The sequence below is a fragment of the Copidosoma floridanum genome, unplaced genomic scaffold, assembly GCF_036245765.1.
Source record: "Copidosoma floridanum isolate Cflo_tuat_1 unplaced genomic scaffold, Cflo_Japanese_pri ptg000013l, whole genome shotgun sequence".
Lineage (NCBI taxonomy): Eukaryota > Metazoa > Arthropoda > Insecta > Hymenoptera > Encyrtidae > Copidosoma > Copidosoma floridanum.
Window position 1 is genome coordinate 26,442,733 of NW_028321890.1, and position 16,804 is coordinate 26,459,536.

Genomic DNA, 16,804 nt, shown 5'->3' on the forward strand with positions numbered 1-16,804 from the left:
TTTTCGCGACGTACGGAGTTGCGCGAAACGTGACCGCAGGACTAAACAAGGAGTCGTTGGCTATTTTTAGGGCGGAGGGAAAACAGTAATCAGACGTGGAGGCACGGGTGCGCAGGAAACATATAGCTTCAGCCGGGTAAAATAGGAGATTTTGGGTGACGCACGGCTGCCCTCGTACGACGACGTTTGTGCGGCATAAATATTTTGAGAGCTTTCGTTTTCCGGGCCAAAGGGTAAATACTGTAAGGATATTTGGGAATTCGTAGGTTTACGTTTGACGTTGATGGTGTTTGGAAATTTTTAAATCCTATAAATACAATTTGTCGTGAAATATGAAACAATGAAAATTCATCAAACTCCCACTGTACCCCTGAGAAATAGGAGAGAGAGAGAGAGAGTACAATTGCCATTGGAGCGGCATTTCCTCCAATTTCACGGTCCCCAAGAAGGAAGGAAAGATGTAAGACGCAAACGAGAAACAAAAGGGTCGCCGAGCCCTCGAGTATCATCGAGGGTTGAATATAATATGTCGAGAAGAAAAGTTGGAGGGGGAGAGAGAACGTCTGATTAAGGAGACTCGCGCGCCAAAAGTACAATAACGCGTATATACCTCTACATGTATATACGTATCGCCCAAAAGCGTAAGGAACCCTCCTTGCGATTCTCCTCTTAGTGGGGTGCCGCGAGTAATTATGGAGCTGAATTAGGGGCGAGGAAAATTTGGTAATTAGGACGAGGGGATACACGAAGAGAGCGTTGTGTACGGCCGTTCTTTTTCGCACGCATGATAGTGTGCAGGGGAATTTGCACGGTGTATACAGTGCTCGGGGTGATGGATTTTTTTTTGTTTTTTCATGGCGTTCATCTTGCGTGGGAGTATGTTATTATTGTTTTCTAAATGTTTGGACGAGTCGGTCGACTGGATGGTAAGCGAATGACTTTCCACGCGCGTTGTTGGGCTTTGGAAGAGAAGGAGGAAAAATAGAGTAAACTAGCTCAATCGATTCTGGACTATCCGCCTGCACAGCTCCGGCTCGGCGTTGAATCGTTTTGGAGCAACAACTGCCTTAAAGTCATTCCGGTTGAGCCCGTTTGTCCCTGTACGCGGCCGATTGGAGTATACAGTGTTGGTACAGGCAGCTACACTGCCCGTCACGTATATACATGTGTGTTGCCCATGCCGATACCGTACAGTCGGAGTGTCGCGCACCGTTTCGCCCCCGATTGATCGTGTCGCCGACAACTGTCGAGTACTCTGGCCCCAGCTCAGCGTTTCGTATGCATAAATACACCAACACGACAGACAGACATGTGTGTGCCTTCGGGCGGAATGTCACGGTAGGCTTTACGCGCTGACGCGGCGGTGTCCGTCACTATGGCCGCCGACGCCGCTACATCCATCGAACTGGACGAGCTTTCCCATCCGCTGTATCCTCTCCGTCCCCCGTTTGGTTTGGACCTGCGTGCGTTGGCTACTATATGCGCCCGAGAGTCGAGAGGAAGATAAATGAAGAGAGAAAATATCGGAGGGGAGAGCGGAGCTCGTACATTTATTAAGCGCCTTAAATGGCTTTTATAGGGACACGAAGTCGCGGGTAATCGGGGGGGTGATATTTTAAAGAGATTGAAGCACCCCCTCTCCCCCACGCCTCTTTCTTCCCTCTATCGCGCCTTTTTTTTTTTTTTTTTTTTTTTTTATTCGTGGCAGATTTATCGCAATATTATACGCAAACCGATCGATCTCGATGGGGTCGTGCATGGGAATTTTGCCACTTACAATTTTCATATAGAAGTACATGTATACATACATTGCACTTTTATAACGTACCATTAATTGTCTTTATACGTATACTAGCGATTTAACTCGTAAACTGGTTAACAAAAAATTAATATTTTCAAGCAAAGTTTTTTAAATAGTATACCTTCTCATTGTTTTCCCGAACGAAACGCACCATCATTAATTTCATTCTTTCGCCCGTCCACCCGAGAGAGGGGCAGAGCTTTTCCGAAGGAATTCGATTTCGCCGCGTGTCACACAACAAACACGGGAGAAAGGGGGACCATGAACGTCACGAAATTACTGGCACTCGAAAGAGGAATGGCGAATAAGCCGACAAGGGGCAAGGGGGGGAGGGGTGGTTGTTGTTGCTGCGGAGGCCGCTGCGATCCGTCAGAGCGAGTAAACCAAAGGCATAAATTTAATAGGTGTTGCTGCAGCCCCTTCTTCTCGCCGAGCTTTATGGCGCTGGCGAATTTCCCATTAAATAAACAAGCAGCCGTGTTCATTATACCACGGACCCAGGGGGGCGGTGGGCTTTTGCTGCGATCGCCAATGTGTGTATGTATACCCAGGGTATAACAGTAGTGCCGGTGCGTGTACCGCGTATATATACATAGGTGCGCCGGTATAGCGACGACAACAACGGCAGCAAGAACGAACAACGCCACCGTGTCTAGGAGAGCTTAGACCGCGAGCTGCGGTTGCGACTCCACCCTCCTCCCCCCCCTCCCAAGCTTCTTCTCTATCCTCCGCTGCTGCTGTAAAATTACTACCACCACCACTGTACTACTTGGCCTCTCGACGAAGTCTGCTGCTGCTCCTGCTGGGTGGTAATCGTCCGACGCGTTGCTATACGTATATAGAGGGTCGATGCTTCTGGGCTCTGAGCTACTGGTGCATACGGAATTAAACATCGCAACGCGCCCAGCCGATGTCGGAAAGGCCAAGGTATACGCTGCACGTTGTTTTGGTTAATTCGACCGGGGAGCGGTGCATCACGTGCTGGGGTGAAAAAAGGAGATTAAATTTTTGAGGGAAAAAAAAGCCACCGACTTACGGTTGGTTAATCGGTTTTCCGATTACGATGGACTAATATAGCCATCAATCTTAGATCCGCGTGACTAGCTACGTGGCTGCGGAATTTAGGAGGAAAAAAAAAAGCTGGATTCGTCCTTTGGTTTTTCGTCAAATAAATCTAGCGACGGTAATTACGTAGTTTTGCCCCTTTTCCCGTGACTCCCACGACAATTTGCGACGGACAAAAACGCACTTCCTCTCCACGGTTGGTTGTACCACTCGCCCCAGAAATCCCTCAAAAAGCCACAAAACTTCCATTTTCCGCGAAAAAAAAAGCTGACTCTGAATTATCAGCCGGCAATTAGCGCTTTCCGCGAATTCATCAACATAAAGCGTCTTGCTCGTTAGCCTCCACGGAAGCGCTCTCCCTCTATCTATCTCTTTTTTTTTTTTTTTTTTTTTTTTTCAGAGCGTACAAAACCGTCACTTGTGTCGAAAAGCGACAACAACGAGCTCCTTTTTACTCGCGTTCACGAGCGCTGACGCCATATAATGAACTCTTTCATCGTTGGCTCGACGGAATCCGGCAAAAGGGAATCTTTGCGCTCGCGTGTGTGTTTTGTATAATTAATAAACTCAGGGAGGCTCCATTTCGCGTTTCCCGTGGCTGCATAATGCACGAGTGCTCGTCTGCCGTGTGTATGTATATACCGCGACGTGTACCAAGCCAGACGCGATCTCTGCACTTTCGTCCAGCGTAGCGCGTCAGGGGGAGGGGGGGGGCCCGAAATACTGTAACTCCTGCTTGCTGATAATTAGCGCATCCATCAGCCGCAGCGAGCCGCCAGCTAATGCCGATCGTACGTTATCGTTATCACGGCTTCCCCATTTTGTACCCTCCCCCTCCCTTGTTATTCCTCATCCTCGCCAGCACCACCCACCAAAACCTTCTCTCTGTCTCCCTCGCGACGTGTGGTATACGCTATATACTGCTGCTGTGGTGCATCCTGACGCCGCAGCCCCTCCTCCCCTTTGTATTTCCCCCTTCGTTGCAACCTACACTCTCTTCTGGATATGCTACGCTACAAATATATATATATTTGGGCATAAAAACTCTGCCGCCCTTTTCAGCTCGTTGATGCGACCAGTGATCTCATAGCTATAGGCATCGTCCCCTTCCTTTATTCCCCAACTCTCTTCCCGTGCAGGTTGTTTTGTGACGATGCTCTTTTCTCTGTGGCAAGCATATTTGATAACTAATGTAATATGGTTACAAATTATTGGTCATCGATTTTCTTGGTACGTTCGTTAGAAAGATCCACCCAAAAATAACTTTCGTCACAAAGTAATAGATGCGATTGGATTATTGTAGGTACATATTTGCATTAGTAATTCGTGCAAATAACAATAATGTAAAAATGTTGTCCAGACCTTCATTTATCTTCTAAATTAACTTTTTGTTGTAAAACTCTTTAAATAATGTAATATCTCACATCAAAGCCTCTCATACCCTGAGGTCAGAGTCCGAGATAATCGAGGGGATAACGATGTGCCAAAAAATTCAGAGGAATTTGTATCCATATTCCGGTGCTTTTACTCACGTATACTTTCGATGCTATCTCGAAACGCACGAGGAAAGGAGCCTCAGGAGGAGGACGTGTACGCTCGAAAAATTGAGACGAGTAAAAGGATGCAAATAAACTTGGGTTGTTCCTTAAAAAGTAGAGCTTGCGGTTTTTGCAAAGTTTATTAAAATACACTGCCACATTGTGGAGGCATGGCTACTGATGTTTATACGCGTTAAAAGTCGCTTACGCACGCGCGTGTCGCAGTAAAGCTTACGGGAGGATCAGAGTGGGCTCAAAGGATAGTCGGGCAAGGGGCATGGTCGCAGAGATAGGAAAGGACGAAGGGAGTGGGAGGGTGGACTACGAGGTATACACATATAGGGATGCACGCGTACCTATTTGACCTGCACGGCGGCGCTGATATATAACTACTAAACAGGCTGTAGATCAGCGGGGTTAGTTATAGCCCTCTCTCTCTTGGTCCTGAGTGCGCAAGCTCGCTACATTGCCGAACCAATTCCCAACGGTGTTCTGGATCATTTGCTCCTGGCTCGTGTTCTCCTCTCTCTCCCTTGCTCTGGAGGCGTTGCAGTGGACTTGCGTGTGTACGATGTGACACTATCGGAGTGCACGTATATGCGCTGATGTTGCTCCGCATTGCGTTCTGCGATAAAGCTTGTTGTCCTGCTCGTTTCCCTGCGTAGGTTGATTTTTGGCGCGTGACCGAAAGCCCCGTTGAGCTTGCAGTGAGCTTTTCTCGGAGTTTCTTACAGTCGGTCGTTTTGCGTGAGTTTGCGACGCGTTTTTCCTTGACACAATTGCGGATACAGCTCGAGCCATTGAGAAATCACTTGTTTGCGATGAAGGGTACATAATATATACGAGTATACGTATAGGAGGATACTATGGAGAGGTTGAACAACAATGTGTCGATAAGTAACGTAAAATCTCACTATTTTCACTTTGTATGCGTACGTTGCAGTGAAACATACGATTAAATTAGATAGGAATCAGATTGAAGCTTGTACTTGGGTCGCCGAGAGCCCGAGTAGAAAAGCCTGAAACACGTATAAATATACGTATATACACTCTCATGGGTAGTAAAATGTCACTTGCTGAAGTTTTGCGTGGCAGTATTAATATATCCTGGGACCCAAGCATCGATCGTACAAGCTAGTGTAGTATGTATACAAATGCAGCTAGGGATGAAAGTATAAGTATATTCAATGTATCCTGTAACTGTGAACTCTCTTTTTCTCTGATTATCTTGGCCATTCAGTTGGCAAAGGTGCACGATGAGCTCTTGGACAATATACTCAAGAGCTCGTCAAAACATACCCACTTACGTATGGTTGTACAACAATAATTTGAACTTTAATTCATTATGTCGACAAAATTAGTATAAAAATGTAAAATGTTTCCAACGCAGCAATCTCTTAGGCGACGATCTGTTTTTTTGTTTCAGGTAAGGAAGATATGGCTAAACCGCATTGGACTTGGTTGCAAGGTGAGTTGTGCTTTTTTCGTGGAATCCACCGCCCCCTTTTCTAAATAAGACAAAAAAAAAAGAAAAAAAAAAAACATCCGACCGACCAACCCAGCAGAACCTATTTCCTTCGCCCGGCACCCCAGAAAATCCCGTCATCTGGCAAAAGCTGCCCGAACGAACGCGAGCGCAAAACTTTATCTCTTCCGAAGCGCTTAATGTAACTTTAATCTCCAGAGCCCGAGGCGAATGAAAATTTATAGCCCTTTTCCGAATAAAAGACTCTCTCTCTCTCGCTCCCGCGTCGTATCTCAGCCTCGCCCGTTCGGGCAATATGTTTCGGATAGAAAAAAAAAAAAAAATGGGAAAATCCAGCGCCATCGCTGTGATGCCCGACTGACGAATCACACGTATATATATAAACGAACCATGGCGCAAAGGGAAGATTTTTCTCTGTAAAAAAAAAAAAAAAAAAAAAAAAAAAAAACATATATAGGGGATGTCGCCTAACTGTTCCACCCTATTCCTCCATCGCGTCGCTTGGAAAAACAAGAGAGCAAAACAGCTGCGGCAGTCCATCTCCCTCTAGCGCCGTCTGTCGCCTCGTTCTTCTTTTTCCGACTCTTTACATACTACGTACGTGCCTTTCGAAGAATAAGCGCGGGGGAGTGATCGATAAATATCGGCTGTATCTCTGGGGGTGGGGGGGGGAGCGAAATTGGGGGAACGGCCACTGCTGTGGTTGCCACCCCCTTCTCTGACCTCCGATCCCTTTTTCCTCCTCCCTCTCAGGGTTGGCGCAAATGTTACATGTACACGGCTAATATGATGGCAACTCTCGGCCGATGGAAAATCGCTCACGTGTCGGGCGGCGTGGATACAACGATTATATATACATACTACACGGCCGTTCTCCTTTCGCGTGGCCGATGTCCTCGACTCTCTCGCGTGTACGAGTTGTATATATATATATATATCGGGTAAGGCGTATATTATAATGTACGCGGTCTCTGGACTCGGGACTTTGCGTATATATACGTACATAATACAAATATACCCCCGTGGATCGATCAACATGTGTGCGCGGTTTGTTTCGCGTGTAGCTGTTGCTGCTGTTGCTCGCGTACACCACTTACTTCGGCCATTATTCTGATGTATTAATACCGTGTAGCGAATCATGTTGGAGCGGCCGGCGCACGAGCTATGGCCTTTTTTTTTCTCAAAATGTTATGCTAATGAACGGTGCGTATTAATTGAAACGTTGTTGCATGGCGGCAAAAATTTCCTTTTTCTTTTTTTTTTTTTCGTTCAACATGTACCTACCTACGAAATTGGAACAAAAAAAATATGGCTGCAACGTTGAACAGGTATAACGTAAGCGCTGAAACGCATTTTCAATCGCAGCCCCGACTCCATTTCTCACGGCGTAGTTTTCGAAAACGCCAGAGCAGCTCGGGAAAAGTAGAGCGAGCGTCGCGTCGCGCCTCTCGAAGCGTGAAATAGACGAGTTAAGCATCTGCACGCCCGTTCCCCTCCCCCTTTGCTGCACAACGGTACAGCTACGGCTCGCTGATCCGTGTAAACGCTCCGCACACCAAAAATCGTTTACTCCCTTCTTCGGAGCGGGGGAGGACGGCGTGTGGAGCCGAGCCGACCGAAATAAAGGGATTACCTTACGGACTCTCTTTCACTCGGCCGCCCGCCATTTCGAAAACACCCCGTATAGCTGCCTCTCTCCCCTTTGGCCCCTCGATTCTCCGGGATTTTCTCGGTGTCCTCCAGTAAATAGAAATTCTCATATGGGTGCTGTGTGCTCGTGACTAATGCGCGACGAGTATAGACTTTGGAAAATTTAAGGGTGGAAGAGAGGGGTGTGCCGGGCGTTTTGCTGATGCGTATGGGGCTTTGATGAGCATCCGAAGGAGCTGCTCTCCCATCGGCGCGTGTATTTTTTCCACCCGCCCCGAGTATACATTATACTGTACGGGTGCTTGCGGCGAGCATAAATCTTGACAACGGGCATTGGGAAGACGCGTGCTCCATTTTTCTTTCTTTTTTTTTTTCATTTTTATTTTTATGCGAGTCTGGCTGTGCTTCGTTTCAAAATACTTTTTGATGTCGCCATAAAGTAGGAGGGAGGAGACGAAGCTTTGCGAAAAAAAAAAAAAAATTGGAAAAGCAAGATTTAACTTTTAAAGTCGAAATTCATTGCGCACCTGTCTTTGGTACTTGTATTGTTTTTGGGAGCCACGAGATTTCGAACGTAAGATTATGGGGATTGGATTTTATGGAGAATCCGACTTTTAAAAAGATTAATCGGTTCCCAGGATATACAAAGTTTGGATCCTTCTTTGAAACATAATCCTTGAGTACTATCTTGAATTTATTAGGAAAAAAGCGCTATCTCGAAAATGGGATTTTTCTCAAACTTTGCGTGTACAGCTTTGACGCCCCTGTCCTCTTACGACAGAATCACAAATATTCTCTTTTTGCACACTTTTCTTACGTATAAGTAATACTTAAATACATTTTTGTTTGAATTTGCTTTTTTTTTCTATTTAAAATATTTCATAACATCGTCCGAAGAACTCGAATGATGAATGGTAGTAAAAAATGATCATGAAATTCAGCTGGCGCTTACTCTTTTATCTTTCATTCAGTTATGAATATTAACTTTCAAATTTCATAATCATTCCATCTAATGTTTTATTTTTCGAGACAGTGCAGTTGTTATTTCCTTGGGTGATTGACGCACAATGGATTATTATTATCTTGTGTCAAAGCTTGAGCAACAGCAAGAAAAGAGTATTCAGCAAAAGCTCCTCTCCCTTACAACACTACAAAATTCCTCCAAGTGGAGCAGGAGATAAAAAAATGCCTCTCCGGGCGTGAAACGTCTGCGTTAACCATTCGCAAGCTCGCCTCTTCGAGATGGGTACAGAGGGGGGGGGGGTGGTACAGCGCAAGCATTCTACGACCCTCTGGCTCGTTCCGAACGTTCGGAGGCCTCTCTCCTTTTCTTTCTCCCCCTTTCGAAACATCTAGGCCCCTGGCGCGCGAAGATCTCGCGAGAGGTAAGATAAAAGTTATGCGCTTCGCTGTGCGCGAGGGAGTCGTACATCAGCCACGTCGGACGTCTGCGGGGACTCGAGAGGAGAGAGAGAGAGAGCCCCTATACAGTTCGCCGGGATGAACCTCCCTTCCGACTGTCACGGCTACACACACACACACACATAGACGCGGGCGCAGCATGTACACATTATACCGTGGGTGTTTCGCGCGCAAAAGGTCACCGTTTTCATCCCAAAAGCAGTTTACTTCCACTCCCGTGCTGTGCTATCTGGGCGCTATATCTCCTTTAGCGGCACGTCGCGAGACGCTGCGTTGTATAGAGGTATGTATAAACTTGTCTCTCGCGCCCTCTCCCCTTTGTATATAAATATGCTTGGACGCTATATCATCGGGGATCGCGTGAAGAAGAGAAAAGGCGGGGGGAAGCCTGCCTGCTCCTCTTGTCTGATGCTTCTGTTCGCTATGTGCCGACTCTCGAGGGAAAAGAAAGGAAAAAAAAAAAAAAAAACTCAAACTCTCTACCTACCCCAGAAAAATGATGCTCGGCCTAAAGTTTCGCCAGAGTATCTCTTTGCGGGGGGGCGTAATTTAAAAAAAAAAAAAAAAATTATTACTTCGTCGTTACTTTTGTGTCGATAAATTCTTGCATTAAAGTATTTAAGGGAGCCCGGAATGCGTCCCATCAAATTCAAAGTCTCCTCGAGTGTCGAACAATTTTCACAAGCGTGAGCTCTCATTGGTCGCACTCGCGACAGCCTCTCATTCTCCTACGGTAAGTGGGCGTGGCGGGCAAGTCAAATGCGTGTCATTATCCTTTTCATAAGTATAGATCATGTTGAAGATCGCGTATACCCTTGCACCGGAAATGCAAAAGCCGCACGTAGTGCAAGCACGAGTAATAAGCTCCCCTTTTTCTCCGCAGCTGAATTGCTCGGCAGGTCGAGACAATCATACGCTTTGTGTATATAATAATATACGCGTTCTACTGCTGCTGCTTAACGATTTGCAAATTTTGTGTGCGCTTGTAAGCTCAGGTGCTTATTGTATGCCGTGCACGGGTTCTCCGCCATTATTACGTATATATACCATGACGACGAAATTGACGACAGCTGCAGTGACGAGTTGCGTATAATATCGGCATTACGATAATTTGTTTTTAAACGTTATTGCCTAGCGCGATAATAACAAATTGTTCCCGTAATTTGCGCGAGTCGTCGTCTTTGTTTATGTCATTCTGATAATTACGTCGTACTCCATAATTTCGCGAAAGAGATAACGCACCGAGGGCCCGATCGTAATTTACGAAAGAAAGCGCACGCAGTGTGTGTGTGTACGGTACAATAAATACGTCGGTGAAATTATAAAATGAAAAAAAAAAAAAAAAAAAAAAAAAAAGCCAATTTGACATACATATATACATAGACACGGTGAGCGTTTTACCCGCAAAATAGTGGAGCGCTGGGGGTACAGGGTGACGATAACTTTGGCCCGAGACCGCAGCGGAAACTTCGAAAGCGTTTTAAGCAGAATCGACGCAAAAAGGTCACTGCTCGTCGGGTGTCTATATGGAAAGCCAGTGTAAAGTCGGGAGCGAGCGTTGAGGAGGGGGGGGGAGGAGAAAATTCGTCAAACGGCGCCCAGAGTAGACACAACTTGGAGAACTACCGCTGCTAGGCGAGCGATCAGCCTCTTTTTTTTTTTCATTTTTTTTTTTGTCTTTTATCCGAGAGCAGCAGCAGCCACACACAGAGGCGCACAGGGGAAAGTGCTGAATTTCCAACTCTGAAGGGTCATAAATCCGGAGGAGATTACGCGAGGATTTACAGTTGCCTCCTGCAGTCCTTCTCCCTCTCCACCCCCTGCAGCTGCTGCAGAGTGCAAGAGAGAGAGAGAGAGAGAAAAAGAGAGGATTTCAACCAATAAAAATACATCACGGATTATTGCGATCCGCGCTCTGGTCTCGGGCGCACGCACACATCGTCCCTCCCAGCGTTGCTCTATATATATATATATATACATTGCCAATTGAAGATCCGTTTTTCCCGAAAGGCGCTTTCGCGAAAAATGACTTTCCTTCTCTGGTGCTTTGATTTCCAACCGATCCCTCTCTCGCCCCCACCCTCCCTATGGACCCAGGGTGTGTGCGCGCGTTACGAGTAGATGTGTATCGCTGCACAGGAGATCGAAAGGGTGTAGTGCTGGTGTACGCACTGGCTCACATGAAGTATGTATGTGTGTATGTTTACGTGTGCGCGTCGATACCGAAGCAATTCATCGGGATGAGAGACGAGGGCCACTGCAGCAGTGTTCTCTCGCTACTGGGAGGTGGGGGGGGGCAGGATAACCCCCAGACGTATTATAAACGCACACATAAACATCCCTTGGCGTTATCAGTTGTCGGACGCCGGGGCGCCGGATATTGTCGCATCCTCCGTTTGTCTCTCTCCGGCCACCCTCACTTGCTCGCAGCTATCTCCGCTATACGCTCCATACCCCTGTATACTTTGCGTACGCGTGTACGTGTATATATAATATATATACGGACGTATCGGTGTATGTATATAAATGCCCTCCATTCGCGTGCGTGGCCCCTTTCGTTTTGCAAAAGCAGGAATGATGCCGGATTATTGTGGAGGCGTGATGTAGAGAGACGAAATGAGGGAGGGGCAGAAGTGGGCTTCACGCGAGAGCGAACAAAAAAAACGATGCCCGCTTCCATCTTTTCGCGTTTTGTTTATCTCCGTGTTCTCCGAGCGATGATTCATATTGTGCTTTTCCTCCCTTCTTATTCTTCCGTCTCGTCATTTTTCTTTGGATTGTATCATCGTGCGTCAAGAATATGCTTTCATTTTGCGGATGACACACGTTGCTTTGTTCAGTCCTACAGTCTTATCTCGTTTGATTCTAATCGGTATCTTTGATTTCATCTTCATACTTATTTCGTAATACTTATTGCTGGGTTGCAAAAAATACAATGTAAGCTTGAGGTGAACTATACCTACAGTTGAATGAAAAAAATATGTTAGCTCGATACTATACATATTCAATTTATTTACTGTTTTTATATCAATACCATCTTATCAAAGTAAGGGCATTTCGAAGTAAACCTGAGTTCTTGTACTCGTTGAATTTAACTTTCAAGAAACGACGACCTGTTCGTCAGAAAGGCACGCTTCACTATGTACGCGTAAATGAGGGGACTTTTTTTAACGTTCCAACGTGTTTTCCATCTCGGGAAATCTCAATATTTTGCTCGAGGATAATACATTGCTTGAAGGATAATACATTTACTCCCTGGGACCCGACACTACTCAGCAGCTCATAGAGGAAGGCTCCCTTTTTTACAACACCGCAATTCTGCTCGACGACAACGGCAGGGGACAGTTTTCCAGTTTTTGGACGCGCACCGTTACTTTCTATTTCGTGCCTTTTTCTTTGTATTCCGAGAGTCGTGCATTAGGAGGGTAGTGGTGCAGTCGGGCACGTCAGTCGGCCCGACAGAGATGGAGGCTGCAAAAAATAGGGAGGCTAAAAAAAAAAGAAGAAATCGGTGAAAGTCGGCGGCTCGTCGATTGGCGTCCGTTACACGTAGTAGCCGAATGGAGAGACAGAGAGAGCAAGGATGCTCTTTCGGGAGAAAGTTTTTCGACTAGGCGCGATTTTTTTCTCTTCAGCGGACAAAGAGTCGCTGATTCGCTGCTCTATGCGTGTATATACGCTACAAACTTTCTAAAAAAAAAAGAAAAGAAAAAGAAAAAGAAAAAAAAAGAGAGAAAATACAACATGGATACTGTTGGCGCGGATGACTTCCAGGCAGTCGTCGTCCGAAAATGCATACGCTCGGAGCTGCGTGGCTGTTCGCGTAACTTTTCGGTACATCGGAGGAAGTTTGCTCGTGAAGCTCCAAATTGGCGCGAAGTTTTCGCTTCGTGTGTTGTCTGTGCTTCTAGTGTTGGTGGTTGTTTTGCCATTCGAGTGCTCGCTTCGCTTGTTGTACAGTACGCGAGAATTTAATCGAATTACAGGTGTATGATTCAATTACTGCACGTACGCCGTGGTATATTTTCTTCGATTCAAGGCGGGAGTACGAGGAAATCGGGGAGAAAATTAGGTACGCGTAATACTCAAACCATCTCTGTATAACAGATTCAGATATGCATCGGAGTCCATTACTTTGCTCGTGAGAGAAAAAAGAGAAGAAGAAGAAGATCGTCCATAAATCCCGAAACGATTGCAAGCGCGCGCGTGTGCGCGCATTACCCGCGAAGAAGCCATTTTCGTAACAATTTTTCTCTCCCCTTCGTGCACGTACAGCGTTACGGCAACACCTATCTATCCACCCCCCCCCTCTTTTGTACATGTACTCTTGGCGAGGGGTTGCTGATACATGTATATATATATTTATATATATAGACACGTGGGTACAGCGGTGGTACAGCGAAAACTTCAAACGAGCGCCTAGGGCCTAGACCCGATAACATAAATCATGACTGTAGCTGTATAATACAACGACCCACCGCGACTAGACTACTACATAGTACCACCGGCAGTGGCAGGGCACGCGAAATGGAAGTTCAAAATCTAGTAGAGCTAGATCGTCGACAATATCTGTACGAGGGCACATAGAGGCGTGCACTAAATAATTTCGCGTGTGTGTGTACGGGCGCGATGTGCCGAACGTGCATTTTATCGAGTATCGGTCGAGAATCGCTCAAAAACACGCATACACTGATAAAGAGCTCCACCGATTTGCTCGGCGTCACGCAGTGGTCGATTATCACTACTCGAACTCTGGCGAGTGCATGCCGTTTATGAATTAGACTGTAAAGCAGATAATTGCTTATTGATTAGATCACAGAAATATTGATTTTTCATAATTTTTCGTGTATTCATGCTTTTTAAATTTTTTTTTTTAACGAAGAAATATCGACCAGAGATTAATATTTTTAAGATTTTTTTAACTCCATGATTAAAAGTAAGTTTATAATGTTTTTTAGACGTGCTTATTAACATTTTTTAACATCTTTGCTTGAAGGATATTTTGGATGAGATTAAATAAGAATAAATTTTGTATAACCAAAAAAATTTTAAACAAATTTTGAATTGTTGCAACAAAAATGTATTTAAAAAATATTGCACGTGCTATCATTATTGCGTTAGATCACAGCTTCAAACAAAAACCGTGATTACAGATTCCCTGAGCCATTAGCGCGTAATATACAGTTTCAGTCTGGCGCGCGGCTTGATAAGTGCATTACTCCCAAAGTGAAAGTGCTCCAGTGCTTGAAAACGTGTGAGAAAACTTTCGAAAGGTTTTTCTCGTGATTATTAATTGCGAACGTGATTGCAATAGAACCGAGGAGCAATGTAGGTAATGATACTGCGAGCAAACCAATAGCTGAACCATTATGATTTTCCGGCGCTGTTGAGCGGGAAAAAAGGTTTGGCTTTTCAGTCTAGCTGCAGAATTGAAAAGTAAGCTTTATTGTTTCACAATGACATTACGAAGATGTATGGTTCCTCCAAGCCGTGACACGTGAGTAAAAAAGAAAAAAATTATTTTTTTCGTCACGTAGAACGCATGAATTCTCGTCCCGAGTTTGTCAGTACACAACTGCGTCGCTTCGTGAATACTCGATCCGTCCCAAATCCGTACCTGCTCTGGAAAAGCCGCCGAAAAATGTATAATTGAGACTTTGTCGGGAGAAAATTTGGCAAAAAATTTATGCGGCAGGGGGAGGCCGGAATTCCTCTCGGATCGCCGAGAAGCACCGTTATCAGCGGAGACCTCCAGGATGCAAGTGAGTCCCTCCTCCTTTCTTCCCCCCTGGCAAGACATGCACGCCAACCACAGCTAAAGAACAACGAATTGTATAAAAGAGGAATATGACGGATCAGGAAGCTCGAGATCATTGGTTTTTTACTGGACGCCGGAATTTGGTTGTTATCTCGACCCGATCGTAATTAGAATCCACGTGCAGCCGGGGAGTTTACTTTTGAAAATCAGCTCGTTCGAGCGGCAATATTACCGTCGAGTGCTGTTGCGACGGGGAGATGGGAGGGGGGGAGAGAGAGGAAGGGAGCGCCGCCCCCTCCGGGGCAGTAGAAGGGAGTCAGGAAAGAGTTGAATCGAGGAAGGAGGAGGAGGGCCGGCGACGAGCAAATAATCGAGTTTAATTGCAAAACCGTCGTCGGCATGATTTAATTACGCGACGCGCCCGAGCATAGAGCAACTCTGCGAGCATAAATTTCCTCGCGACCGAACAGCTGAGCGCGCCCCGCGTTAATTCGGCCTTCCTGGTTTTTTTATTTTACTTTTGCCCCTCTCCCGCGTCCCCTTTAATTCGTCGCTCGCGCGTTTTTACTTTTGATTTTTGCAAGGGAGGAGCGAGTTGGTTTATCGTAGTTATTACCCTCACCGGAGCAGCAACAGCATTGACGTCGTTATTACGCTGGGTTTTCGGCCCTCGATGCAATTGAAATACTGCAAATGAAGACTTTGGCCCGTTCGGGTTGTTCCCCTCTGGCCATGTTGGATCCTTTCTTTTTCTGTTCTTGGTTTACCTGCTCGCCCGAGGGGAGATCCGGTTTTCGTAAATAATTGAGCCCCTTCTCCCCAGCGATGGAGGTTTGTCCGATCAAACAACCCTGACGCAACTTTGTACCGGTTTATCGATAAGCGAACGTTGAAAAATAAGTGGTATGAAAAACAAACAAAAAATAGAGTTTGCGATTTATTTTTCACTTCGCGCCGTCGTCGTTATGATCAATTGAATCACAACAATATCGCTCGGTGGTATACGGAATGTTTCAATTGAATGAATTATTCAAATCGAGTGACCGATTGCACACACCGACTCCTGTGAATATTAATACATCGCTACACTGGCGGTGACCGCACGGGAAACGGATTAATTAAGGAACGAAATTGATTAATTAAAATTCGAAAACTCTGGACTCGGTTGTCGACGTAATGAAACAATTACTCCGCTCGAGCGAGTCTACGAAAAGTTAGTAAATAAATATACAGACCAAAAAAAAAAAAAAAAAAAAGAACTGACCGCAGGACTCGGTGTACGAGAGCTTAATTGCAATCTTTTAATTATCCCGCGTTGGTGAGTCAGTGTGCACCGGTGGGTATAAAAATATGTCGGTCGACGGAGGCACAAAAAAGACGCTTAAAAACAATAAGGAACAATTAAATAGACATTCCCGGGGCCTACCATTGCTCGGCACGAGGTAAAAAAACTGCGTTTCTCCTTTACTTTTCCCGTCTTGCGTCGGTGCACCTCCTCGCCCGACGCGCCATACCCTACCGCGGGCGAATAATTAGAGCTAATAAAATCTTCTTGCGCGGCTGCTCCCCTCGGCCGGCATAAATTCTTCCGCTCGAAAGAAGCGGGAGAAAAAGAGTATACACAGCATACGCCCGGCGTTTCTTCCATTCTCCTCCGCGGACTCGTTTCCAGCCGCAATAATAAGCCGCGAGGGAGCCCTTCCCCCCTTATCTCGGCTGCACTACCTGCTTTTTGCGAGCTGTTTCTCGGGCACGCAAAGCCGCGACAGCTTACACCGGGGCAAAAGAGATTCCTCCCCGCTGATATCCTAACTACGCGGACACGCGAACCTCGAGGCCGTCACCGCGGCGAGGACTATACCTGGCTTAGATCGATACGGGAGGGGGACGATTCGCGTGAGTTTGCGGAAAAACGATGTCGGAGCCAGCTCGAAAAGTAGCCCCCCCCCCCTTTTTTTAGTCCTCGCTCCTTGGTGCCTTTTTTTGCTCGGGCGCGCGACAAACTCGGCAAAAAGAGAGGGGGGGACTCTTCATGTTTAATGCAGGGGAGAGTACCGAGGACGACGAGAGTGTAAATGGCGCGA

At 46.1% G+C, this 16,804-nt stretch overlaps 1 protein-coding gene across 1 annotated transcript in view; it reads left to right on the forward strand.

Annotated features, from left to right (window-relative positions):
• The window catches only part of Ubx (ultrabithorax), a 160,197-nt gene that overhangs the window by 52,673 nt on the left and 90,720 nt on the right, over positions 1-16,804 (forward strand). Inside the window, exon 2 of the mRNA XM_014363812.2 lies at positions 5,831-5,872. Coding sequence (XP_014219298.1) covers positions 5,831-5,872 — 42 coding nt within the window. The remainder of the gene's footprint in view (positions 1-5,830; positions 5,873-16,804) is intronic.